This window comes from Phasianus colchicus, chromosome 1 (genome assembly GCF_987193195.1).
Source record: "Phasianus colchicus chromosome 1, bPhaCol1.hap1.1, whole genome shotgun sequence".
Taxonomy (NCBI): Eukaryota; Metazoa; Chordata; class Aves; order Galliformes; family Phasianidae; genus Phasianus; species Phasianus colchicus.
In genome coordinates, this window is record NC_143436.1 from 130,440,389 (window position 1) to 130,468,058 (window position 27,670).

General features: G+C 39.2%; 1 protein-coding gene across 2 annotated transcripts; it reads right to left on the bottom strand.

Moving 5' to 3' along the window:
• Positions 1-159: 159 nt before the first annotated feature.
• LOC116230790 (granulocyte-macrophage colony-stimulating factor receptor subunit alpha-like) lies at positions 160-11,382 on the bottom strand. 2 transcript variants are annotated; one of them, XM_031596157.2, is made up of 9 exons: positions 11,254-11,382; positions 6,644-6,773; positions 6,375-6,553; positions 5,700-5,839; positions 3,948-3,986; positions 3,323-3,378; positions 2,610-2,697; positions 1,946-2,027; positions 160-1,050 (listed from the first exon to the last, which is right to left on the bottom strand). In XM_031596157.2, the coding sequence occupies exons 2-8, from the start codon at positions 6,769-6,771 to the stop codon at positions 1,968-1,970; spliced, it is 690 nt and encodes a 229-aa protein (XP_031452017.1). In that variant the 5' UTR covers positions 6,772-6,773; positions 11,254-11,382; the 3' UTR covers positions 160-1,050; positions 1,946-1,967. The 2 variants fall into 2 exon arrangements, with proteins under 2 accessions (XP_031452017.1, XP_031452015.2); XM_031596155.2 differs by having other exon boundaries at positions 3,240-3,378; positions 11,254-11,380.
• Between the last annotated feature and the right edge of the window lie 16,288 nt (positions 11,383-27,670).

Below are 27,670 nucleotides of genomic sequence, written 5' to 3' on the forward strand. Positions count from 1 at the left end.
GCACCTCTCCTGTTTTACAAGGATGCAATTTGAACATGCAAATCATTTGAGACATTCCAGTGTGCCAGGGTTTATTTTATGGTTGTGTTTTTGTTTGCTTGCATGTTTTCTTACTTTTTTTTTTTTTTCCTTTTTTTTTCTTTTTTTTCCTTTTTTTTTTTTTTTTTTTTTTTAAATCTTTTTCTTTCCTGATAGAAACACAGAAAAAAACATATCAAATTCATTTCAGAAGTAGTTGTTTTAGAAATTTCAGATAAGGCATAGGAAAAGCCAGTCTGGAACAGAATTGAACAGAATTGCTTAGTAGGCATAGAAGTTCTTCAGTATTTATTCTTGAGGGAGATTTCAAGTAATGCTGACATGAGGAAAAATAGATCACTTATAACAGAAGTGTAAGTAGCTCAGCTCTTGTAACCCTGTAGCTCAGTAATATGGTATTTCCATTACTAGTAACAGATCATTAAGCAAGTGTCTGTAGCTTTTTTGATTTACATTTACCTTTGTGTGCTACCATCAAGGTACCATTGCAGTATAAGTTTGGATGAGTGCTAAACTCTCCAGAAGGGGAGACACAGGATATGGCAATGAGGTATACAAGCATAGGGGAGATAAGAGATGGGACGTAGGCATGGCACTGGGCAATCCATGGTAATACATGACATCTAACTCACGGTTTTCCCAATGTAAATGATTCATCTATTGAAGTGCAATGTATGATTAAACCCCATATTAATGATTCTGTTTGACATCTCCTTACTAGTTAGAGTATTCCACTAGTTGGAGTATATAGCTCAAAATACTTACAGAAATTAATATTATTTCCAAGCAAATAATACAAAGTTTTTTTAATGACAGATTATAGAAGATTGGCCTGATCAGGCAATGCTGCTTACAAGAGGGAGGATATCAAAAACCTGTAAATTAATGCCAACAAGTACATATATAATCATTTGCATAAAAAAGAAAACTTTCTTCTCTTGCATGCCATTATGCTGCTTCTTCAATAATTATTATTTCTTCAGTTTCATGCTTTATGAATTGATTCTCTGTCTATTAAAAGAGAAATAAAATATTTCATTAACATTTTATGCATGAGATTGATCACTAGTTTATAATTTTGAATCTTCTATTATTCAAATTGTTATTATTTACGTATTATATAGAAGATGTAGTGGGACTCTGGCAATGAGAGGACTGGAGTAGATGAATATATATCTTCCCTTCATGATGAGCTCCCCAGAAGGGACCAAAGAACTTTTACAAAAGCGACTCTGGATCTAACAAGGTTCATGTGACTTAGGAAATGAAAGTAGGATTTATAGAAGATTCCAGTATGTCCTTGTAGGCATGTTCTTGCTTCCAGACCTACTCATTGCCAGCTAAAATACTATCTGAATTGTGGCAACAAAGCATTTTGCACAATGCTTTCCAGACTGGCAGTTCTCCCATTTTTACTTGTGATGTTTTCCTTGTTCTCGTAAGTCACTCAAGCACTCTGCACAGATCAAAACCTCTCAGCTTTCTGCTGTACTTTCTTGCTTGCCATATCCTGGAAAATTCTCCTCCTTCAGCAGCATTGCCAAATACTAACGTGGTCTCAACATCTGCTACAAGAGAAGTATTTTTAACCAGAAGTAAATTTCTCTGTGTCTCTCTGCATAGCTACCAGCAGTCTGGATCTACATTAGTATTGTGCTGAGAAGCTTAGGCTATGGAGAGCTGGGTGAAATAGATTATTTAACCAATACCAAATATCTTTGAATGGAAAAGGAGAACAAGGAGAATTATTTGTATACGGAGCTCATCTTTTGATACCCCAACAGACAAAAAAGAAAGAAATATATTTTGTGCTTATATACATTTCTCTGACACTTAGTTCATATAGTTGAGACTGCAATGGATCCTTCTTTACAAAAAAATTCAGAGAAATGGAAAGAAAACATACCTGGAAATTCACTGGAGAGATATCATGGAACAGGTCTTTTGGCTGTAGTACGATAGCAGGTACTGTTTTCAAATAAATGGTTCTACAGGGTCAAAAAAAGGTGGAGAAGAAAAGACTCAATATACAAACTTATAAAAATGTATTCTATTATTATAACACTGAGGCCTTATTTTCTTTCTCTGGGACAAAAATAATGAAAAAGTATCTAAAAATTACATGAATCAAAACCAGTGGCTTTGGTTCATTGTTCAGCATTTGGATTTTTGCAGTTTATTTTATGATTTGTTAAAGAGTTATAGGAAGTTGCTTTTCTTTATCCTCTGAGACAGAAATATCCTTAAACCAAGGAAATAATTTTACTTGTCACCCTCTACACTACAGTGCCTAAAGGCAGAAACTAAAGAGGAACTTATCTAAGACCTCATATCTCTGTTGGAAGGAGTTGTGCTATGTTGATCAAGTAGTTAAAAAAGCATTGGGAATCAGAAATACAGAGGCCACTTGATGCTCTATGGCCAGGACATCATGATACCTGCTATAATTCAGTATCACCTTTCCCCCTGTCTCCTCTACTTAAGAGATATCAGAATATTTCTGCTGGGAAAAAAGAGTTATTTCACATTAGAATCCAGAATACAAGTTTTGCACGAGGAATAAGACTTACATGATGCAGAAGAAAAGTATGAGACTTGCTGCTATCACTGATATCAGAAGTAATGTGTATGATGAAATAGATGTCAGTTGTTCTCTTCCTGAAAGACAGTAATCATCAAGGTGTTTAGTATCACAAAATAGGAAAGAATGCACAACTATGTAAAGCGTCTTCTCTGATGCATGATGGCATTTCACAGCACCATGCCATCATTTCTTCCTTGGCCTAGCTTCTCATTGCCTTGTAATATGTGAAGAAATGGGATGGCAGATAGCATGTCTTCAGCACACTGTCTTGACACTTTACCAAACATTTTGTGAGGAACAGAGGTCTACATATTATTTCAAAATCCAAGGTGACAGAGAACAGATGAAATGATAGGTCTGTGAAAACAGAAGGAAAACAGATGGCAGCAGAGACTTGAAAAAGATGTGCTTTATCTGCTATCTTCTTGCAAGAAGTACTGTCATAGCAGAACGGTTGGAAGCCTCCCTCGTATTGAGAGATATGCCAGTTCTTTGCTCTTTTTCATCTTAGCAAATTGAAGGGATGTGCAAATTTAAAAGTGTTTCTACCTGGAAGCGAGGCAGACAAATAGTAATTGAGAGAAATTTATGTCAAGAAAATGATTTTCATTCTTACCAAACTCTACAGGTGTACTCCACTCCCCCCAGTTTTCACTCACTAAGCAGTCATTGTTAGTAGCTCTGATTTTGACGCTGTACCTTTTATTTGCATTGAAGCTGTCAAATATATAGGAATTTCCTGTGATGATTCTTTCCTAAATATAAAACAACTAGACTGAGAGCTATGCCTTCACTAGATGTACAGATGTTAACATATGTATCTGTTCCATTTAATAATGTAAACAATTACAGAATAATTTTTTTTACATAATTCTGTGGAGACATGAATGATATTTTTCTTCCTCCTTTATACTGACTTAACCTTTCAGGTAGTATTTTTCTGTTTCCTTCATCCCAACCCCATCCTGAGACCATTTATGAAGTAAAATTCTTTACAGTTATCCGATTTTTGTGTCTCCAATCATAATGTGAAATTATGATAATATTTATACATATGCATGAATTTGCTAGGAAGTACAGTGAGATGTAAAATGGAGGATGTGTGACTTGCACAGATGTAAGATGCATGTATGCAAGTATTTTTTGTACCATGTCTTATAAACAAAAATATAAAACTGTACCGAGGAAATTTGTTAATAATAAGCATACATACTATATTATACACAGGTATCCTAAAGCGAAAGCGATTTGATTGCAGGATGTTCTTATACATTTGGCTTTTCTACCCAACATAAACTTTAGATTAATGTAATAACAGTCTTACCGTTTTAGATGTGTTTTTGATTCTTTCCTCAGGATCAGCCTAGCAACAACAAAGAACTTCAATTTTTATGATTGTTCCTATTGTTACTATTTAATAAGATGTCCTACTTTATAAATGGTTAATTTTTAAAAAGAAAAAGAGTACATTTCATATTTTAAATGCTTTTCTTTATACACTGTGAAATTAAGCTGTTCTTCCACTGAAACATTTTTCCTCATCACCTGTGCTCTGAAATAATGAACACTTTAAATGTGATTGCAGAACTGAGAATCAAAGAACTGAAAAACAGTAACAACAGAAGCTTTTTTCACATGCCCTATGCGTGAAAGATGTATGTCTTACTTGTACTAAAAAAAATCTTGAAAAATACTAGCAAACTCTGTCAATTTTTTTCCCCCTAAAACTGTGTATGTGTTACTTTTGCGTTCGTAATCATTTAATTCAGTTATACTATGTCTCCCTATGTATGTATATATATATGTATGTATTTATTTGTTGTTGGAACAAAAAACTCATGACTACTTCCACAAATATTTCAAGCAGTATTCTTGATGGATAATATACTACTGACCTTATTAATCTAAATCTTCAAAATAGTTGCAATTAATGAAATGTAAAATAACAATCATTTCACGTTAAGATCTGGAAAACCTGGATTTTCTGTTTCAGTGATATGATAGAATATTTCATTTTATTCAAAAACATAGCAGGCTATTTCCACTTGAAATTAAAAAGAAAGGACAATGAACTTAAAGAAAACAAAGACAAAACAGTGCACGTTTAAAAAAGGCAACAATACAAAGAACTTATCTGTATTACTACCACAAAGAAACATTTGTGACATCTGCAGTGCAGTTCACAATCCTGACTGTATATAAGGTGCAGACTTACTTTAGCTAAGCCTCGGAATTGGATGAGATACAAACTTCAAGGTCAATCAAATGGTTAGTGCAATCTGGCAGAGATGTTTGTTTATACAAAAACTGCATCCAAAAGAAATACACAGCTCCAGTTAACAGCAAAACTAGAAACACAGAACAAAGAAACAAACAACAACAACAAAAACTAGAAAGTACTTTGCACAGAAAGTACTTTGCACAGAAAGTACTTTGCACATAGACAATGCTGAGTGTGCAAATTGATGCTGTCTTCGTTATCTGTGTAAGCCATCTACTTTTCTTTGAATCACTCACTTCCTCTGGTGCTCTGCAAATGAGTTTAACTTCAGATATTTCCAGTCCTTAAACCAGCTAGCTACATTGAAATTCAACCTTTTGGCAATTTTGAGCATTCACAGCAATCCAAGAATTCCAGTTACACAATGAATTTGCTATCTAAATTACGCTATTGCCCAACTCTATTCTGTAACAGAAATACTTTTTTTGTTACTCGGTCAGTCGACTTCCATATGTAGCAAACTCAAGAAGGCTAAACCAGTGTATCTTTCGGAAGAGAGGACAGTGGTGAGGAGGAAAGTTATGTTCTGTGTTTGTGCTAGAATAACTATTGGAGAATCCTTGACCAGTTCCTTTAATGATCAGCCGTATGTTGGACTGAAAGTATTCCTGCAAATGGCTGCATTTATCAGTGAGTGGCAGCTGTTCTCAACTCACATGCAAGGGTACTACATAGAAAAACAGAGGTAGCTCAAGAAGAGAAAGAGAGAAGAGGGCATTTGTTGTATGATAGCACAGGTTGAAACGCAGCTGTATGAAATAATGAATGTTAGGAGTTATAATTCATTCACCTTACCTTCTTTTCTATGATAATTTCATATTTGAAACAAATGTCTCTTTCCACATGACTTGTACGAGGTCGTTGCCACTGAATTTCACAACTGTGAGAAACTTCTGTACAGTTCACAGTGACATTTAATGGAGGGGTGAGCTTCTCTGAAATAATTTAATTAGAAATACAGTTCAAACAGAACAAACTCATTGCTATATTTTACTGAATTCTGAAATATAATCTGTGCATTTGTTTTGTTTTGTTATAGTTTTTGCTCAATGTTTTAAGACACTTGGTATTTTGAGGATCTTTTTTTTTCTGTGTTTCAACAGAATTCAGAATCATGAGATAAAGACACAAACCCAACATCTAGCTATTTCCACTCAGGCATCCATAGCTACTTAATCCCAAAGGATGACTTTATTCTTTCATAGAATATATATGTGATGGCAGTGTTCAAAAATCTCCAGTCTATAATTTCAGGTTGACTCTGCATTTCATTTTTTTTTCTTATAGTTTTGACTTTTCAGTCATAAAGGCTGGGAAAAATGAATAAGAAGTCTGTGGAACAGTATTTCAAAAACTTATGCTTTTTTTTTTTTTTTTTTTTTTTTTTCCCTCAGCCCTAGGGAATTCCTCATTCTTTTAGCACAATGCTGGAAATAAAATAAAATAAAATAAAAAAATAATAGTCCTTACCAATTTCATACAGATAAATTGTCGCTGTGTAGGGCAAAATATTTTGTCCATTTCTAGACTCATTCACCAGGAAATAAGCTTTCCTATTTTCTTTTATTGTCACATTTTGGAATCTACATCCTGTGTGTCTTCCACAATTATCTGTGATGTAATTCTGGCATCTGACGAAATCTTCATTCCTTTATATAACAAATTTCTTCAGTTTAATATTGATAATGTTTCATGTCAGATGAGAATTCAAATTTTCCAAGGCAAGAAGACTTACTCACCTTGAGGTCTTCCAGTACAAGAAATACTGAGCATCTCCTGAAGTATTCCTGTCCACATGCCAAGTGCAGTTCATGAAGGAAATATTATATATCACACAGACAAAATTTTCAATGGCTGTGACATTCATGCCTGCAAACATAGGAAGAATATCTCATGTCCCCTCTGTGGAAAGACTGTACAACTTCTTAAATCATGTAGAACTCTGCATACACCTTTAATGATTTTTAGGCACTTGATTAGCAAGCACAGTTGCATACTGTTTGGGTCTTTCAGTTGCACATTTGCATCAATATAGCAATGATCTTATCTGTGTAGAATCTGAAGATTGTCTAACATTGTTACAGGTGCTGAAGATGTGGCTATGATTTAATCTGTTCAGGCACAATTACGTGTTGGAGACTACTAACAAACACAGTCACTGGTGTGACTCCCACCTCCCTTTAGATGTCTATAAACATTGGATCTGATTAATGTTTATAAATATTGAAAGGGAGGTGAGAGCCAAATAGATGAGGCCAGGCTCTTGGTGATGTGTAGCGACAGAACAAGGAATAATAGCCTAAAACTTGAACAGAGGAAGTTCTGTACTAATATGCGGAAAAATGTCTTTACGCTGAGGGTGACAGAGCACTGGAGCAGCCTGCCCAGAGAGGTCGCAGAGCCTCCTTCTATGGAGATACTCAAGACCCAGCTGGATGCCTACTGGTACAACCTATTGTAGGGTGCCTGCTTTAGCAGGGGAGTTAGACTTGATCTCTCAAGGGCCCTTCCAACGCCCGTGATTCTCTGATTCTGTACTTCTGTGATGTGTTTTTTGCTTACATCTTCAGTTTATCAAAGGTCCGGTCTACAGTGGAATATAAATTCTGCAACTATGCGCCAGGGAAGGTTTCTCTCCTGCCTTCATGTTAAGTTCTCTAAACTTATGAGTGTGGACTTACAAAGAACTAGGAATTTAAGATAAGCTGTCCACTACTTTTTTTTCTGTGTTAAAACTAGGTAATTACAACCTGACCCTAAGTCTGTTTTCTGAAGGTAGGCCCTACAGAATTGTCAGGATTTTGAGGAGAGAACAGCATATTTTGGATCTTTAATTTAGAGCCATTGCTAACCTATTCAAGACTGATACAGATTGGATTCAAGTGTTTGTGGAATTCTGTTTGCACATAACTTTGATAATATCCATGTTATTAACGCAGAAAAATGTATCTTCCTTCTGAATCCTTTTCTCTTCTCAACAGTGCTGTATGAAAAAATAATTCTCCAGAATAAAAGGAGCTTAAATGCATTCTTGTACCTAATATATATATATATCTATTGGTGGCTCCAGGCAGTTGCTTTGCTGAATGAAGGTATTTGGAACTTCTTTACAGAAAGTTTATTTCATTTGAACGTATTAGGGATGTAAGAACTAACTAGGCCACTAACATGTGGCCTGACTGAAAATTTCCAGAGGCAGAGGCTGATATCTAGGAGAACTAATACAATGTTATATACCTTAGGTACAAATACATATAAATGAATAACTTCCCATCACTCAGAACACCTCAGGGGAAACATCCTCTTCACACTCAGCACACTGGTAATCAGGATGGACTAGGGGAATTGTTATTAGGGACAAGATATTTCAATGGAGACCCAAGAGTAGCAACTATCTGATTGTGTAAACATCTGAAAATAAAGAGGAGTAATTCAGGAGACAAAAAAAAATTGCCAATATACTCCTGTTGCTAGAGACATGTAAGATTTCAAAATAGAGTTGTTTATATCTGACTTATATATGTGTTTATATAAGTGTATGACAATACACTCTTTAGAGTCCAGTGAGTATATCATGATACTAAGACGACCAAGACCATCACTCATTTCTCTGTTATTTCACAGATTCACCTGATGACCCAGGGTCAATCAAATCTACGCACTTCATTTCCCCATTTACAAAAGGAAAATACTTCTGGATTGGAAATAGGGAAATGTTCTTTCCATCAAAAAAGTGCAGCAGTCTGAAGTACAATCAAGGCACTGTGCAAGGATCTTAGAGGTTTAGTGTTTATAAAGCCTTTGGTGATGCTATAAATCAAAAGGAAAAAGGGTTACTTTGGTGTCAAATTCAAAAGCAACCTGTTTCAGGTATGCCCCAATAAACAGCTAGGTTGACTGAGGATATAATAGGGTAAAGGGAACTCCTAAGATGGCATTGTGGCATTGTGGTTGAAGAAAAGGCAAATGAAACCAGTTCCTTGCCCTCTTCAGTTGTAACTTCAGCTTTTTATAACTAAGAGAAGCATATAGAAACACACAAATGTTCTTTAAACTTATGAGCTTGTGTTCTGCAGCCACGATGTTACTATGCTTACAAACAGCCATGATCAGCTGCAGAATTATGAGAGTCACTTTATTCCCTTTATGGATAGGAATTTCATTCCAAACTCTGGGAGTTTATTTTTAATTTCTTCTTTATTCACCTTTCCACGGTGTATGGATTTTGACTACCTTTCCTTTAGGGAGCTGTTTATTTTTGAGTCTATCCTATTCACTATAGTGTTACAATTTTGCCTTCATTTTTAATAACAGATAAGTTTCTTAGATATTTCTCCCACTATCTTCCATTATTTCAATGAGATATTTAAATTTTTCTCCCTCCAGTTTATACTTGAGAGCTTGACAAATTTTCTCAGTGGTTTCTTGCTCTACAATTCCTCTTTTAAAAACCCTTTATTCATCATTTCTTTATCATTATTTCCTTAAAAAATAGGTAGAACCATACTGCCATGATTCTTTCCTCTGAGCTGTACAGGGAAAAAAAAGTTTTATATGCAAAAAAAATGTCATCAGAGATAATAAAATTTTGTTCTGCATTCTTTGTGGTAATTGGGATTACTAACAAGGAAGGTCTGAATCTCACTGCTGGGCCAAGACCAATTTCACATTTTATTCAGTAGTTGGTGAATAGAAAATGTAAAAACATCTTTCAGCTCTTGGACATAGCAGTTCAGATAATTTGTAGAGGGTTGCAAATAGCATATTTTAGAACTAAAAGAACATGATTTGTTTTTGGAAATGAATAAAAATAAATTACTTGCAACATTTAACATTTAACTCTGAATACAGCATCAGACCGTGGGGTGCAGTTTGTCTTAACAGCATACAGGTGCTGTATAAATGTGCCCTCAAGGGAGGCAATAATTCTGTGCTGTCCTTATAGTGGCTGGAAAGAAACAGTACTTAAGATACAGTTTATTCAAACTAGTCTAGGATGAGATAAATGAAGTCTTCACTGTGTTTCCTGCCTGAAAAGGTAAGATCAGCCCAGATGTACCTCTATATAACAAAATTTTCTGCCTTGAATACAGGAGATTTAATTCATTCTGCCTCTTACATCATCTGGAACCTGCATGTAATTAATGAACAGAAATGTTTCCTATCTTCTTTCTCTGTGAAATCTGCAGATTTATTTTTGAAATTATCTTTTCCTCCTCTTTATTCTACCTGTGGTCTTACATGTTTCTTCTTTTTAGAAAAACAATTACAGTAGAAGAACAGTACTTTTTCTCCTCAGAGGTGGGAAGCGCTTTCTTTTACATCTCACACAATTGCTGTGCAGATTATTGACCCAAATCTTCAAGAAACATGAAGTATTTCCATGCAAAGCTGTTTCCATTCTGCATCCATTGTGCACTGTTGTTTATAAACTTTCTGTGAAAATGGGCTACAGCTAGGCTTTGTGTTGCAGAACAGCCCACCTTTCATTTCTTCTCTGAAAATGCTCAGCCCTGACACATGTTCACAGTAGATGTTCATTTTAGAAATTTGGAAATATCAGCTATGTTGAAATCCTGCTACATTATTTATTCTTCAGACTGATTAGTGGTTATTAGATGAGAAAGAACTGCCTAATAACATCCTTGTTATAAGCAACATCTGACCCTGTAACTTATTTTACCTTATCAGAGCTTATGTCATGTCAGATGCCATAATGACTTTTATAAACAAAGGAAAGGAAGATGTTATTGGGGAAAAAAAAAAAAAACCAAAACATTGAAAGATATATATATATATATATATAAACTTTATGCCTTACTATGACTTTTAGGCATATTCAATTTATGCCCCCGGGGTTTTGTCATTTTCAGAGAACTCTGCATATATGGAATATTCTACTTCATATTCTACTTCATTATTAACATTGGAATAAGAAAAAAGACACTTAAATAGTTCCATTTAACTGGTGTCTAAATGCAGTATTCCTAAAAGGAACTCTTACAGTGATACTCTATGAATGCAAAAATCTGAACATTTCCAATCAGACCGGGCTTTCTTCAGGAGCATACTTGGATGAGCCTAGTAATACTGGAAATGTGGTCACTCTTCATTATACAATAATTTTATATAATAAATAAACTATAGAAAAAATATACTAATATGCCATCAAAATTTTGGCTACATCTGCCTTTGGAGACAAAAGCATGCATTTTGGAGATAGTATCTATCCATCCCTCGAAGAGTTATTTTAAAAACATTTAAATTAACACAAGTGACATGAATGCAGTATTTGCCTACCTTCTTTGTGGTAAAACTGTACAACAGATAAAGTCAAAAGCAAACATACCTTCTCCTTGCAAACCTGTTTCCCTGTGGCGGTTATAGCAGTCGGGCACAGAAAAAGCAGAAGCTGTGAATACAACTCAGTGGCATATTTTTGTATGCTTTGACAGTGTTATTTCATTATTAAGTTTTTCTAAACCTCATGTAAAAGGGTGCAAAAATCCCGCCTACGCCTATGTCTTACTCATTTCCCTTACACTGCACTTCCGTAAGGCAACGGGCAAAAGCAGCTGCTGTATTGCTATAGGGAGGCAAAAATAAAAATGGTGTGACAGCTTCTTCACCACTTCATTCATGTAATTTTCTTCTTTTTCCTGTTACATAAGCTTCATGTGAGCTTCTGTATAGAGCACAGCCTTAGTAGCAGATGTAGATGTGAGATAAATTTCTGGGTTAGGTATAGGTCAGCACCATTGTTTCAAACCACACCACTATTTTCTGCTTATTGCTGAGGGTCACCTCTGCAGTATGCCTGATGGTGTGGACTTTGTAACAGCAGTCTCCAGCTCTGCACTATTCAACCTCAAATGCAGTTCTTATAGAAGAGTAGCAAACCAATGTTTCCAGCTCCCATAACTTCTCCTTTGTCAATCTTCCACTTGATAAGGGTAATGTCCTTCTTGTGTACACACTTTTTTTTTTTTCTGGGTACATTCAATGGACAGTAAAGGTAAAGTTTCTTTTGGCATGTAAAAATCCTGAGGGTATCAAAGCAACACTATGGCACCTGTGTTAGTGCACTGGTCCTCGAAGGTGTGCAGCACCACTTGCATGAACGTCAGTGTCCTCATTCTAAATACAGACAGTAATCTGAGCACACACATGAGCTATCACACACTGCCCATGAGTGGAGACAAGGAACTGCCCAGATTAATAGGCTCTGAAGTGAATAGTGTAAGGCCTTTTGCCATCTTGACTGATTTTGAGACCAAAGAATCTGCCTGGGTCCTGGAAGATATTTACCCAGCAAAACAGCTTTCTGTGAACTGAGAAACATAGCATCTGCCTTTCCATGTACTGCATAGTACCTGAAAGGCACATTTTTGACTACTTAGGGCTCTAATGCTTTGGATTTCTTGGGAAAATGCCCTCAGAGGTAAAGAACAAATGAGAGATGGGAGATATTTAAAGACTTTTTTATTTGGGCATAAGAGCTCTCAAACCTGACATGCAAAAGGCCAGGCAGATGAACCAGGGAATGAGGTTGGCTAAGTCAAGACCTCTTAGCCAAACTAAGGCACGAAAGAGCCAAAATGCATAGGCAGTGGAGGCAGGAATACAAATTCTGGGAAGTGAGAGATGTGGTCCAGGGAATTGTGAAATTCAAGGCAAAGCTGGGCCTGAGATTTGCTAGAGATGAAAAAAAAATAACAAGAAGGACTAATTAAAACACCTAGGACACCAAAAGAAGATAGAAGAAGTGGTACTATCCCTGATGAGTGAAATGGAAAATATTCTAGTCACACTGTCCAATTCACAGGATGCAAAGGACTGGGAGAATGAAGAACTGCCAGAGAAGATCAGATTCGAGACTATTTGAGTAATCTGAATGTGCACAAATCCATGTGACCATATTGAGAGCCATCATATATGGATGTCTGTCAGCCTCGTGAATTTCCTTGTGGCTGGAAACAGGGTAACACAACTTCTGCTTTTAAAGGAAAAAGACCTATATTAAAAAGAGAAAAAAAGGGGTCTGGAGAACTACAGGACGGTTAATCTCCCATCTGTGCCTTGCAAGATCATTGAATAGATCCTCCTGGAAACTATGGTAGGACACATGGAAAACTGAGAGGTGATGGGTGACAACAATCATGGATTCTCTAAAGGCAAATTGTGCCTGACAAATTTGATGGAATTTTGCAATGGGGTTGCAGTGTTCATGGATAGGGGAAGAACAACTGACATTATCTACTAGGACTTGTATAGAGCATTTGATGCTGTCCCACTCACCATCTTTGTCTCAAAACTGGAGAGATCTGGATTTGATAGACGGGCCACTAATGGTGGATAAGGAATTGGCAGGATGGATGCACTGAAAATCACAGAATCACAGAATCACAGAATTGCCAGGGTTGGAAGGGACCTCAAGGATCATGAATCTCCAACCCCCCTGCCACATGCAGGGCCACCACCATTCCACCTAATGCTAGACCAGACTGCCCAGGGCCCCATCCAATCTGGCTTTGAACACCTCCAGGGACGGGGCATCCACAACCTCCCTGGGCAGCCTGTTCCAGTACCTCACCACTCTCTCCGTAAAGAATTTCCCCCTGACATCCAACCTATATCTCCCTTCCCTCAGCTTAAAACCATTTCCCCTTGTCCTGCTGTCACTCACCCTTTCAAAGAGTTGATTCCCCTCCTCTTTGTAGGCTCCCTTTAGGTACTGAAAGGCTGCAATGAGGTCACCCCGCAGCCTTCTTTTCTCCAGGCTGAACAAGCCCAGCTCCCTCAGCCTGTCCTCATAGGGGAGGTGCTCCAGTCCCCTGATCATCTTTGTGGCCCTCCTCTGGACCCTCTCCAACAGCTCCCTGTCTTTCCTGTACTGGGGGCTCCAGACCTGGACGCAGTATTCCAGATGGGGCCTCACAAGAGCAGAGTAGAGGGGAACAATCACCTCTCTGTCCCTGCTGGCCACCCCTCTTCTGATGGAGCCCAGGATCCCATTTGCCTTCCGAGCCGCAAGGGCACACTGCTGGCTCATGTTAAGTTTTTCGTCTACCAAGACCCCCAGGTCCTTCTCCACAGGGCTGCTCTCAAGGACCTCTCCTTCCAGTCTGTAGGGATGCCTGGGATTCCTCCGGCCCAAGTGCAAAACTCTGCACTTTGCAGTGTTGAACCTCATCAGGTTCACCCAGGCCCACCTTTCTAGCCTCTCGAGGTCCCTCTGAATGGCATCCCGTCCTTCAACTGTGTCAACCGCACCACTCAGCTTGGTGTCGTCAGCAAACTTGCTGAGGGTGCACTCAATTCCGTCATCAATGTCATTGATAAAGATGTTAAAGAGCACCGGTCCCAAGACAGATCCCTGGGGGACGCCGCTCGTTACCAGCCTCCACCTGGACATAGAGCCATTGATGATCACCCTCTGTCTGCGGCCTTTCAACCAGTTTCTTATCCATCGAGTGGTCCACCCATCAAATCCACATCCCTCCAGTTTGGAGAGAAGGATGTGGTGGGGGACCATGTCAAAGGCCTTGCTCAAGTCCAGGTAAATGACATCGGTCGCCTTTCCCTTGTCCACCGATGCCGTCACTCCATCATAAAAGGCCACCAGATTGGTCAAGCATGACCTTCCTCTGGTGAAGCCGTGCTGGCTGTCACGGATCACACGCCCTTTCCTCATGTGATCAAGCATGTCATCCAGGATGATCTGTTCCATGATCTTCCCAGGCACAGAGGTGAGACTCACCGGCCTGTAGTTCCCAGGGTCCTCCTTGCTCCCTTTCTTGTAAATGGGAGTGACGTGACCCTTCCTCCAGTCATCCGGGACCACACCAGACAGCCACGACTTCTCAAATATGATGGAGAGCGGCTCGGCAACCACCTCAGCCAGCTCCTTCAGAACCCTGGGATGCATGCCATGTTGCAGTAAATTGCTCAGTATCCATGTGGATACTAGCAATGGGTTATGTCCTTCAGAAGTCTGTACTGGGGCTGATGTTATTTAACATCTTTGTCAATGTCAAAATATGGACAGTGGAATTGAATGCACCCTCAGCAAGTGGACTACATCAAGCCACAATGGTGTGACTGACATGTGCTAGAGGAACTTCAGCAGGTTTTAGAGGTGGCCCATATGAACAACATGCATTTCAGCAAGGCCAGGTACAAGGACCTGCACCTCAGTTGTGGCAATCCCAAACATGAATATAGACTGGGTGACGAGTGGATTGAGAACATCCCTGTAGAGATGGACTTAGGGGTCCATTGGATGAAAAACTGAATATAAGATGACACTGTGCATAAGTACAAGGAGTAATGACCTAAAACTTGAACAGAGGAGGTTCTATAATAATATGCAGAAGAACTTCTTTACAGTAAGAGTGATGGAGCACAGGAACAGGCTGCCCAGAGTGGCTGTGGAGTCTCCTTCTATGGAGACATTCAAGACCCATCTGGATGCCTACCTGTGTAACCTATCGTGGGGAACCTGCTTTGGCAGGAGGGTTGGACTCAGCGATCTCTTGAGGTCCCTTTCAACTCTTGTGATTCTGTGATTCTGTAACTTGCATCCCTGAAAGCCAATTGTGTCCTGAGCTGCATGAAAAGTATAGTACAGTGGACAGCAGGATGAGGAAGGCAATTCTCCTCTCTACTCTGCTCTTTTGAGAACCCACCTGGAAAAATGTGTTCAGCTCTGAGGTCCCCAGCTCAAGAAAGAAAAGGATTTTTTAGAGCAGGTCCAGAGGAGGGCCACAAAGTAAATAAGTTGGGCTGGAGCACCTATCCTATGAAGAGAGGCCAAGTGTTGGAGTTGTTTAGATTAGAAAAGAGAAGTTCTGAGAAGATAGTATAGCAGCTTTCCAGTATCTAAAGAGAGCTAAAAGGAAAGATAGAGAGAGACTCTTTATCAGGGCGTGATATGGGACAAAGAGTAATAACTTTAAACTTAATTAGGGTAGATTTAGATTAGATTTAGATTAGAAAGAGATTATTTACTATGAGGGTGGTTATGCACAGAAACAGGCTGCCCAGAGAAGCTGTGGTGCCCCATCCCTAGAGGTGCTCATGCCCTGGGCTGCCTCAGCTGGTGGGGAGCTCAGAATTGCATGGGCTTTAAGGTCCCTTCCAACCCAAACCATTCTATTATTTCATGATTTTATGATTTTATGTTTACAGATCTCTCTACCTTTCTTATCATTTAATTACTTGTACTTAAAGTTATTAAACAGCACTCATGACTTACAATGTTCAGTGAGTGTTCCAGTCTTGCTGCACATATCTGTTACATTTCACTGAAGAGATTGCAAATAATTTCAGATTTGTCCTGACTGTTTTCTTGTATACTGAACAGCTTCTCTCCTATCAGCCTTCTTTGTTGTTTTGTCTTTTTTCCCCTTTTTTTCTTCTGATCAGAGGAGGAATTGGGAGTTACTTGAGAAGATGTTTCATCTTCCTCAGGTTTCAATTCTCCAATTTTATTCACAGATCAGAGAGCAGACTGTAGGCTGTTGCCTGCATTTCATTTCAGGAGCTGCAGAAGTAAGACCTTCTGTTCTCTTTCTCACTTTCTCTTCTACACACATTTTAAAACTCGAGTGTGTGTGGTTTCAGGATCAATTTTTATCAGCAAGCCTGAAATCTCATTTTCAGTAGGGTACATATAACCTGTCCAGATATGTGATAATAGTGCTGGGAAGGTTGGAAACTAAACAATTGACATTCATATTCATATGCAAAGGTCCTCTGTTGAAAGGATGTAATTCATGTAATTAAAAACTGTATCACAACACATAGCTACACACTCTAAAAGAAATAGGGTTGTATAAACAAACGTAAATGAGAATGGATAATCTTTCCATACTTCCATGTCTTTTATTTAAATTGTGTTTTCTAAAATATTTACAGTTCTTCTATGCTGTCACATGATTAATGGGCAGTTTATTTTGTGATATGGGAAACTACTGCAATTCTTTAGTTCATAAATGCATGTGTGACTTTTTAAAGGGAAGATTTTGCCTAGGGAGGTTGTGGAGTCTCCTTCTCTGGAGATATTCAAGACCCGCCTGGACACCTACTTGTGCGACCTGGTGTAGGGATCCTGCTTTGGCAGGGGGGTTGGACTCAATGATCTCTGGAGGTCCCTTCCAACCCCTATGATTCTGTGTTTCTGTGATTTATGTAACCTTTGACATATGGACATACTTGCTCACGTATGTGATGCTTCCACATCATATAATCAGTTGGGATGACACTGGATCACTTAGATTTTCTTTGTTAAGATAATGCTGAGTAATTTATTGGTATAAGGAGTTTACTCACCATAAATCTCCTTTCAGTGATTCAGGTATATTTTCAGGTAGATGTTAGAGAGACTCATGGCTGGACATCTGACCAAATGACTTCTGACATTTGGGATCCTATGAAAATTTCAAGGATTTGGGACTTGTATGTGCAGCAAGATCTGATGAAATTACAGTGGTCTTGGCCACTAAAGCTGCTTTGAATGTGAAAGCTGTTTTTTCCAGGATTTACTGATTCCACACAAATGCAAAATAAAGGAGTAGGTAAATGAGAGCTCCTTAGTCCACCTCAAGTACTTGATCATTTGAGTAGCTTGTCAGGCACAGGAAAATGTGCCTATCATGAAGTCCTAGTTTTTATGTCTCTGACTGTAATGCACAGTCAATGAAAGGAGTAGACAAGAAGTGAAAATACAACAGGAGCTCCACAAACTTGTAAGATATAATCTAAAAACAAGTTATCAAAGCTCAACAGCATTTTTAAAAATATTTGTTTCTCATTTATTTAATAGGTCTAGTGTTTCCCGTCCAGAGAGTATTTTCAATGTTAAGCCTTAAAATCAAACCTTTACTTCGCAATGCCTGTGAAAGAAAGCAGACAGGGACTCATTGTGCAAGAGTTAAAGTTTGCTTAGCAGGGTGATTTCATGGCCTAATTCAGCACCAGCCAGTCTGAACATACCAGTGTAGTCATAGGCTGTCAGAGGCTACCTACTCCTCCATTAATACTGAAGAGTGCTCAGAATTGGATGAAAGTTGTCCTTTTTTTCAGACCTTCATTTTTTTTCTGGCCCTCTATGAATATTATTTTTTATTGTGGAAAACTGAAATTAAAATATAATGATCAATAAAAGCATGCATGACATATGCAAAATAATAAAATATTTTTATTTTTAAATTCTCCATTTCACTCTCCCTTTCTTTCAAAATGCAAATAATTTATCAGATTTGATTGGAATTGATGAATTAATTTAGTATGATGGTCTGGTTTGGTCCAAAACAGTATTTTATGCTGAACAAATTACATGCCTGAAAGTTTTCAATCAGATCAATTTCAAAAGTTGTATAGTTGATTGAGAACTGCATAAATTCAGCCCAGAAATGGATTTCCCTTTTTTTTCATTTTATTATTTCTTCTGATTGAGATTACATCAGATTGGATTTCAAGTATTTCTCCATTTATAGAATCATAGAATGGTTTGGATTGGAATGGACTTTTAAGATCATCTAGTTCTAATTCCCTGCTGTAGGCAGGGACACCTCCCTCTAGACCAGGTTGCTCATAGCCCTATCCAGCCTGGCCTTGAATGCTTCCAGGGAGGGGACATCCACAGCCTCACTGGGCAGCCCATTCCAGTGTCTCATCACTTTCACAGGAAAGAATTTCTTCTCAAAATCTAGTCTAAATCAGCTCTCATCCAGTTTAAAACCATTTCCCCTCATCCTGTCACTACCTGTTCTTATAAAAAGTTCCTCACCAGCTTTCCTGTAGTCCCTTTTCAGGTACTGGAAGGCTACTATAAGGCCTCCTTGGAGCCTTCTCTTTTTCAGACTGAAGAGCCCCAGTTCTCTCAGTCTGCCCCTGTGTTGGGGAGGTGTTTTAGCATTCTGACCGTCTTTGTGGCCCTCCTCTGGACCTGTTCCAATACTCAATGTTCTCCTTGTGTTAAGGACCCTAGAACTGGATACAACACTACAGGTGGGGTCTCACAATAGCAGAGTAGAGGGGCAGAATCACCTCCCTCAAACCTGCTGGTTACACTTCCCTTGATGCAACCCAGGATACAGTTTGCCTTTTGGGCTGCAAGTGCACATTGCTGGCTCACGGACCACTTCTTCCAAGTTCAACATCAAGAGCTTCCCAACAGATAGGAAGTCAAGAAAGGGAGCCAGAAGGCCTGCATGGTTAAACAGGGAACTGCTGGGCAAACTCAAGTGGAAGAGGAGAGTGTAAGGATCATGGAAAGAGGGGCCACTTGTCTGGCCACGTGGGAGGAATATAAGTCCGTTGTCAAAGGATGTAGGGAGGCAACTAGGCAAGAATTAAACCTTGCAAGAGGGGTCAAGGACAACAGAAAGGGCTTCTTCAAATACACTTCAGATAAAACTAACAATAGAGGCAATGTAGGCCCACTGATGAATGAGATGGTGCCCTGACAGAAGATACAGAGAAGGTGGAGTTCCTAAATGCCTTCTTTTCTTCTATCTATACTGCTGGAGGCTGTCCCCTGGAGCCCCATACCCCTGAGGCCCCAGAGGAAGTCAGGATAAAGGAGGAGTTTGCCTCAGTTCATGAGGTCTGGGTTAAGGACCAGTTAAGAAATGTGGACATCCATAAGTCCATAAGTCCTGATGGGATGCACCCACAGGTGCTGAAGGAGCTGGTGGAAGTCATTGCTATGCCTCTCTCCATTATGTTTGGTAAGTTGTGGGGAATGGGAGAGGTGCCTGAGGGCTGGAGGAAAGCAAATGTCACTCCAGTCTTTAAAAAGGGGAAGAAGCCTCACCTCCATCCCTGGAAAGGTGATGGAACAGCTTCTGACACGCTGTGCTGACATCCAGAGAGACATAGACAGGCTGAAGAGTTGGGCAGGGAGAAATTTAATAAAATATAACAATGGCAAGTGTAGAGTCTTGCATCTGGGCAATAACAAGCTCGGGTACCAGTATAGGTAGGGGACTGACCTGTTGGAGAGGAGTACAGGGGAAAGGGACCTCAGGGTTCTGGTGGACAGCAAGATGACCATGAACCAGCACTGTGCCCTTATGGCCAAGGAGGCCAATAGCATCCTGGGGTGTATTAGAAGGGATGTGGTTAGTAGGTTGAGAGAGGCTTTGCTCCCCCTCTACTCTGCCCTGGTGAGACAGCAGCTGGAATACTGTGTCCAGTTTTGGGCCTCTCAGTTCAAGAAGGACAGGGAACTGCTGGAGAGAGCACAGCCACAGCACAGAGCCACAAAGATAATTAAAGGAATGGAGCATCTCCCTTACAAAGAAAGGCTGAGGGAGCTGGGTTTCTTTGGTTTGGAGGAGACTGAGGGGTGACCTCATTAATGTTTATAAAAATATGTAAAGGGTGAGTGTCTGAAGGATGGAGCCAGGCTCTTCTCAGTGACATCCAGTGGTAGGATAAGGGGCAGTGGGTGCAAGCTGGAGAACAGGATGTTCCATATAAATATGAGAAAACACTTCTTCATGGTGAGGGTAACAGAACACTGGAATGGCTGCCCAGAGAGGCTTTGGGGCCTCCTTCTCTGAAAACATCCCAAACCCACCTGGATGCATTCCTGTGTGGCCTGATCTAGGTGTTCCTGCTCTGGCAGGGGGATTGAGGTTCCTTTCAATCCCTGACATTCTGTAATTCTGTAAGGCTATTTGCTTACATCAGAAAAGAACCAGTTTTCAAGCTCCATCTAGGTTTGCAATTATTTCTATATGCAATTGTGGAATTCTTTCCTTGGCACACTTCCAAGGAGTGAAAATATTTTAAAACATACTTTTCTGTTGTCCATTGATTGTAAATTTGCCCTTGATGGAGTACTTTCAGTACAATAATGAATAGTATAAAGATGAAAATTCATTATAAAGTTGCATTGTATAGAAGCTACTTGGTTAACTAATCAGATCACAAAACTTAGAATAGAAAGAGGGATATAAGGATATGGAGTAAATTGTATAATCAGCGGCTATTGTAATACAGTCACAGAACAATTAAATAATTGACTTATATTTTAATACTTTTCCTTTTGTGGTTTCACAGAGTAATCAAAAGATTCTTAGAACCTGGAGTGAGCAAACTGGGCAAGTCATGATAAGGAAGCCAAGAACTGCCAGCAAGAACACACAGAATTTGCTTATTCTTCCCAACCTGATCATACTTAGTGCTGAAGTCTTCTCAGCAAGGGAAGCATATTCCTGAAGCAGTGAGGGACAGAAGCACACACATGCCAGAGCATGGGGAACAGTGAGTGCTACTGAACTGAGAGGGGCTGCCTTGTGCGGATACTTATAGTTCTCACATGAATATTTGCATCAGGCATGTCCATAGACATATGCTAGATATAAGGCTACAATTATACCAGAAGTTTGTTTTGAAAAATTTCGCTGCGGAAATGCACATAGGGTTGGGAGTTCTTGTGAATTATGGGCCAGCACATTTATTTGGTACTACTGCTCTTATGAAAAAGGAAATGAGAGAGGAAAAAAACTAACTGTAACTGATCTGTTCAGAACTGAGTTGTTCTGATTGCTGCTCTGTAGAGGAACCGAAAGACTCCTACTATAGGGTAAAGACTGTCCTGTGACTCTTGTGTCTACTCAGCTTCTGTAATTCTTGAAACTGAGCCCTGCAGACTGTCAGAAACAGAGTCGCTCTCAGACATACAAGTTCCTGCACTGGCGAAGTTGTGTTGTGATGTAACAGTTACAGCAAATTAGGATACAAGATATTGGGCTGGTACAAGAGCCTTAATTTATTGTCATGTCAACATCTTTAATCGTGAAAAAAATGATTATGGATTAGGAAAGTTTAAACCCTCATTAGAGTTAGCAATGTTCTATCAATGTCAGTATTTAAAATAGGTATTTGGAAAGTATAACTTGACAGAAAGACTCAGAATGCACAAAGTCAACTGTACAGGGTGTTTGAAATCCAGTTTTGTCATTGGCAGCCTCAGTCAGTGCTTAAGCTAGACATGAATGTTTTTGTTCAATCAGTTAACTTAAAAATGGACTTCCCCTTAGCTGCTGTGTCAGCCTGGAGAATGATTTGATTTGTTTATGGAAGGGAGGGGAGCTGCATGCCAGAATAGTGTATTAGCATACTTTTCTAGTCCTGCAGGTTATACCAAAGACTCCCTGGGGTCAGTATGTATTCTTCTAAAAATCAGAACCATTGCAATGGCTTCACATGACTTCAATTTAAAGCATAATAATTTAATTTAAAGAATTACATGTATAAGAAAGAGCACTGCTGCAATTGTCCAGAAGATGTTGATAATCAAAATACATTCTTTCTGGTATGTTTTTTTTCTTTTTTTTTCTTTTCTTTCTGAATGTATTTTAAATTTTCCACCTTTAATTGGAAGTCCAAGAAATGGAAAGAAAACAATATTAGAATCATAGAACCATAGAATGGCTTGGGTTGAAAAGGACCACAAAAGTCATCTAGTTTCAACCCCCTGCTATGTGCAGGGTCACCAACCACCAGACCAGGCTGCCCAGAGCCACATCCAGCCTGGCCTTGAATGCCTCCAGGGATGGGGCATCCACAGCCTCCTTGGGCAACCTGTTCCAGTGCGTCACCACCCTCTGTGTGAAAAACTTCCTCCTAATATCTAATCTAAATCTCCCCTGTCTCAGTTTAAAACCATTCACCCTTGTCCTATCACTGTCCACCCATGTAAACCCCCTCCTGTTTATACACTCCCTTCAAGTACTGGAAGGCCACAATGAGGTCTCCCTGGAACCTTCTCTTCTCCAAGCTAAACAATCCCAGTTCCCTCAACCTTTCCTCATAGGAGAGGTGCTCCAGCCCTCTGATCATCTTATTGGTCCTCCCCTGGACCCATTCTAAGAGATCCATGTCTTTCTTGTGCTGGGGCCCCAGGTCTGGATGCAGTACTCCAGATGTGGCCTCACAAGAACCAAGTAGAGAGGGACAATCACCTCCCTCTCCCTGCTGGCCACCTCTTTTTTAATGCAGCCCAGAACACAGTTGGCCTTCTGGGCTGCAAGCACATACTGCTGGCTCATGTCCAGCTTCTTGACCACCGGGATCCCCAAGTCCTTCTCTGCAGGGCTGCTTTCAATGAGATTTTCCCATCGTCTGTATAAATACCTGGGATTGCCACAGCCCAAGTGCAACAACTTTGGGTACGGTTCAGAACTTGAGCTTAATTATTTTTTTTACTTCTTAATTATTATTATCACTCAATTTCATAAACAAATACAGATGTCTGTGCAGAAGAATTGCCCAATCCCCAGTCTAGCTTCAAGGCCACTGAAATTTGCTGCTGAGTACAAACTGGCTTCATCTTTTTACACAAACTGTCTAAGCTTGAAATCTTAAAAGCTTAGAAGTTCATACCTTTTAAAAAATGTTAAATTATTATCTGAATTCAGCTCAAATATGCAGATGCTGCTAGGTCTCCCCAGTTTGCAAAGGGGATTCCGTCAAAAAAAAGCTCTTATTTTCCTTTATGTCAGATACACAGACAAGGCTATTCCTACAGTTTGCAAGATACTGAGAGCGCAGCAAGAAGCTTGTTTAAACTTTTTTACTCCTGTTTTGTACTTTCAAAGAGGAAACTGCAGTTGGCTGCAGCTGATGGTATGCTTATCTCATGCGTAAGGGAAGTGTAAGGACTGGGTATGAATTTGTCTGTAACAGTACAGCTATCTAGATGTAAGGCTAACCACTAGGTACACTAGAGCCCTATTGTAGAAATTACACTACTTGGAAGCCAAAACTGAGCTTAGATGCCCATGTGACAGCGGCGGGTTCCGAAATTTCCTTTGATTTCTGTTTAATAGAAGAAAATCTTCAGCCTTTTTCCTTTCCTTATGTGACAGCAGTGGTTGATGCCTGCATGTCTCTGATGCTAGGCTACCATCGTGTGGCCACTTGGAGAATCTTCCCGACTAACATGAAGGCTGATTACTGAGCCTGCAAAACATCTAGGCACTGCTTGTGTGCAAGATCGAGTCTGCAGGTGGCTTTCAGAGGGCTTAATTTTTCTTCTTAATTGCAATCCATTATTTCTTAGCCACTCTGCCTATTGGTTCGTGTATTTTTTGTTCTGCTCTAATTCTCCCCTCACCAAATGCTTGCAGGTCGTACCTTCATTTCAGAAGACAAAGCTGCAATTTTTTCCTGTAAACAGCAGCTATGAGCCACTCTAGCCATTAAACTCTGAAACTTTAGGTTCATTTGTATTGATTGTTTCTGCTCATGCACATCATGCTCAGAGCTTCATCCCCATGTAAATGTGCCCATGTAAATGTGCAGGTCTGAAATGTAGCCAAAATGCTCCAAAGTTCAGGCATCTGACCTATTATTTCAGCCTGTAAATCAAAGAAAAGCAACAGAAGCACCTAATGGTGCTGCTTTGCTGCTGTTATTAGAGGAACAGAGTTCTTCTGGTGCAGTGCAAGCCTATATTTTGGACCAGAACCTTGTATCAAATAAAAACTGTTTTACGGCACTAATGCTTCTTCATGTTACAGAGAATTATCATTTAAAAATATATATATTCTCAATATATTTGTTGCAGAATTGTCCAGGACCCTTTGCTGAATCTCTTGTTCAGGAAATAACCCAAATTAAATGTTTAATGTGGTTAATTTAACTTATCTCTTTTTACCCATATACACCAAATTGCTTAAAAAGTGGAAAATATGATATATTTTAGATGAAGATTATTAGCTACAGACATTGTTGACTCCTGTTACTGGATGTTATTTATTTTACATTATTTACTTTATATGTTATACAATTCTTTTTTAAGCAACATTAGAGGTTTTAAACAAAAATAAATCAAAAGAAAAGTTCATCTAGCAGATTTTACATACTGCTGATGAGCAGACTAATGCTGCATTTGCAGGCAGGCTGACTGACAAGAGAAAACCATGCTTTTGATTACAGTCATTTTGCACTTCATTCGTACAGTGGAAGTTAAAAAGGACAATAGAAAAGAGATTAATTTCTTAATTAATAGATTAAAGCTGCATATTGTTGTCATCTACATCTTAGTTACACTTCTGGATAATTTCAGGATGAAAATGAACCAGGTGAGGGGAAAGTTCTCTTGCCAGAGTAGTTTTTTCATTGGCAATAACAATAACAGGACATGATTTGCAAAGATATATATATCTCCAATGAAGAAAACCTCGTCATTTAAAAAATAATTTGTCTTTGATGTTGCAATGACAATCAAGAACATTACCGGCAAGGCTACAAGCACCAGTCTGATATTGTGGTAACACAGTAGTAGTGTAAGGATTTTCATTTATTTCCTGTGTACTGCCAGCTGTGGTCAGGTTCCTTGATCATCTCCAGTCTAGGATTCTCTGAATACTTAAAATATTGATGAAGTAAACTGATAGCTTTCTTCCTCTGCCTTTCTGAGTTTCTTAGTAAACTTAGGCTTATCGTGTTCTGATCAATACTTTCTACTGAGGTTCTCAATACAGCAGAATATTTCATTCATTCATCTGTTGTTCTGTTGCTAAAGTTCATGACATCTACTATGCAAGCCAGTCCTGCTTTTCTTTCATGAAGACTTTTTAACAACTACTTACTCTCATTTTCAACATGGTGCAGTTTGTGCCAGCAATATTCAGAAAAGATGCAGCACTTTTTAATCCCTAAATATCAAATATTCATTAGGACCCTTTCCACCTGTGCAGAGGTAGTCTCTCAGCAACTCTGTTCTTACCTGTAAAGCACCACTGTCAAGGGTTTTATGATTTTCTGTTATTGGTATTCCACATCATAGCATCATGTAGTGCACTGAGAGTTAAAGAGTTAATGCTCCAGTTCCAGGTACCTGTCCCAGGAGAGAACTACATACTGCATCCCCCAGAGGTCTGCTCACTGTTCTGTTACCGTTTCTGCTCAGAGGGAAACATAAAATTGTTCTCCTCTCACAAACTGTTCTCCCCTCTTTATTCTTCTGCTCAGCTCAGCTAGATGTCTCACTTGCTTCCACATTAGAGTAAGGCCTTGAGTTTTCAGACACTCTCATTTTATTCGATTTATGATCTTCAATTCTAATTATATTGTACTATAGTGTATTATAGTGTGTTTTATTGCATTCCGATATCTTATTTAGTAAATTAATTTATTTCTCCTCAAATCATTGCCGCTGTTTTTTTTTTTTTTTAGGCCCATCTCCCTACCCTTTCCCCTTTTTCCCTTTTCCTTTTCCTGGGGCGTGGGTCTGTGGGTCCCCCCACCCCACTAGTCACAGAACCGGGCTGAACCAGCCCGTAAAATGTTGACAACCACACGCTGATCTGTTGATCCTGTGAGATGTGAGACTGCCACAGCCCCTCTTTTATGCACTTTACTGTATCAGCAATAAGTTGCTATTTCAATAAGGCAGAAGTAGGTATAGTGCAGATAGTGAGTACTTGAAGGAGATTTTGTTTGTTTCTATGGAACTTCAACTTGGAGAGCTGTTGAGACCTGTTTTTGTAGAGTAATATATAATCATCTCTAAGATGATACATGTTGACATGTTGATGATGCTACAGCTGGTAGTGCCAGGGAACCTCTCCTGCTTCTCAAGAGGTAATTGCTTTGACTCTCCTGTGCTTCCAGCTCCGACAGTGCTCTTACCATACAGATGTGTTGTGGTGATAAAAGTTATTTAGCCCAAATCACATTCAAAGACAAACTGAAAAAGCCTAGATTGTCCTTGTCAAGTCTAGCCATCCTGACCTCTATTGGAAAGGCTCACTACAGAAATTGTATCTGAATATAATACTTGTACAACAGAGATGAAAGTTTCTAGTTACCATTTAGGACAAAAGAGACTCGACTTTGGGAAAATTAACTTACAGCCAATTAAAATACTTCTGGGTTGTGAGAAACAAAAGGCAAACATTAGAACAACACCTTTCCTCTCCCTACTTACAAGCTCAGACTTTGGAGTCTTAGATAGGCATCTGATTAATGGTTAATTTCTCATCCTGATGTGGGGATCTCTGCACAGTGCCACAAACGTCTCCTCATTTGACATCAGTACTGGCGGTTTCAGTGGTGAGGTGACCTGCTACAAGTATTACCTAATTCAATTTTGTTTGTGCAGTGTTTTCTATATCTTCTCTATTTATTTTTTTTTCCAGATATTGGAACTTCTGTCAAAATAATGAACAGCTGCTTAAAAAGGAAGAAAAATGCTTAGCCATGTACTTCTGTCGGATAAAGCAAAATGGAAATAGCTGATGAATATGACTCAGCTGAAAGCAGGGAGTTGTTTAAGAGTGAAGACATCCCTGACTCATCTGGGTATTCTTGAGTCAAGAGAGTTGGTATTGCTTGCATGATCAAGTGCAATAGAAAGAGCTGAAAAAGGAAGTAGTGTCCAGTTATGAACAGGGATCTGATTCTTTTTTAAGAGTTAACTTATCCGGTCACACAAAGAGAAGTGAACAAACTGATCTGTAGTGAGAGGGAAAGTAACACTGAGTGTTACTGAGTGCAGGAAAGGGTTTGGAAGTAAGGAAATACTGGATGAGCTCCCCCTGGGAAAATGTCCTTAGAGACATAGCAATGGAGCAGACCTGTCATCTCTTTAGACGCCTTTCTGAGAGCACAGCAGAAGAAATCAAGCAGCGGAGGTGGGAAACTGATTGAGCAAGGATGTGCTGGTCTAACTGAGGGAAAAGAGAGACATGTACAGGCACTGGTAATCATTCCAGCCCAAACCATTCTATGATTCTATG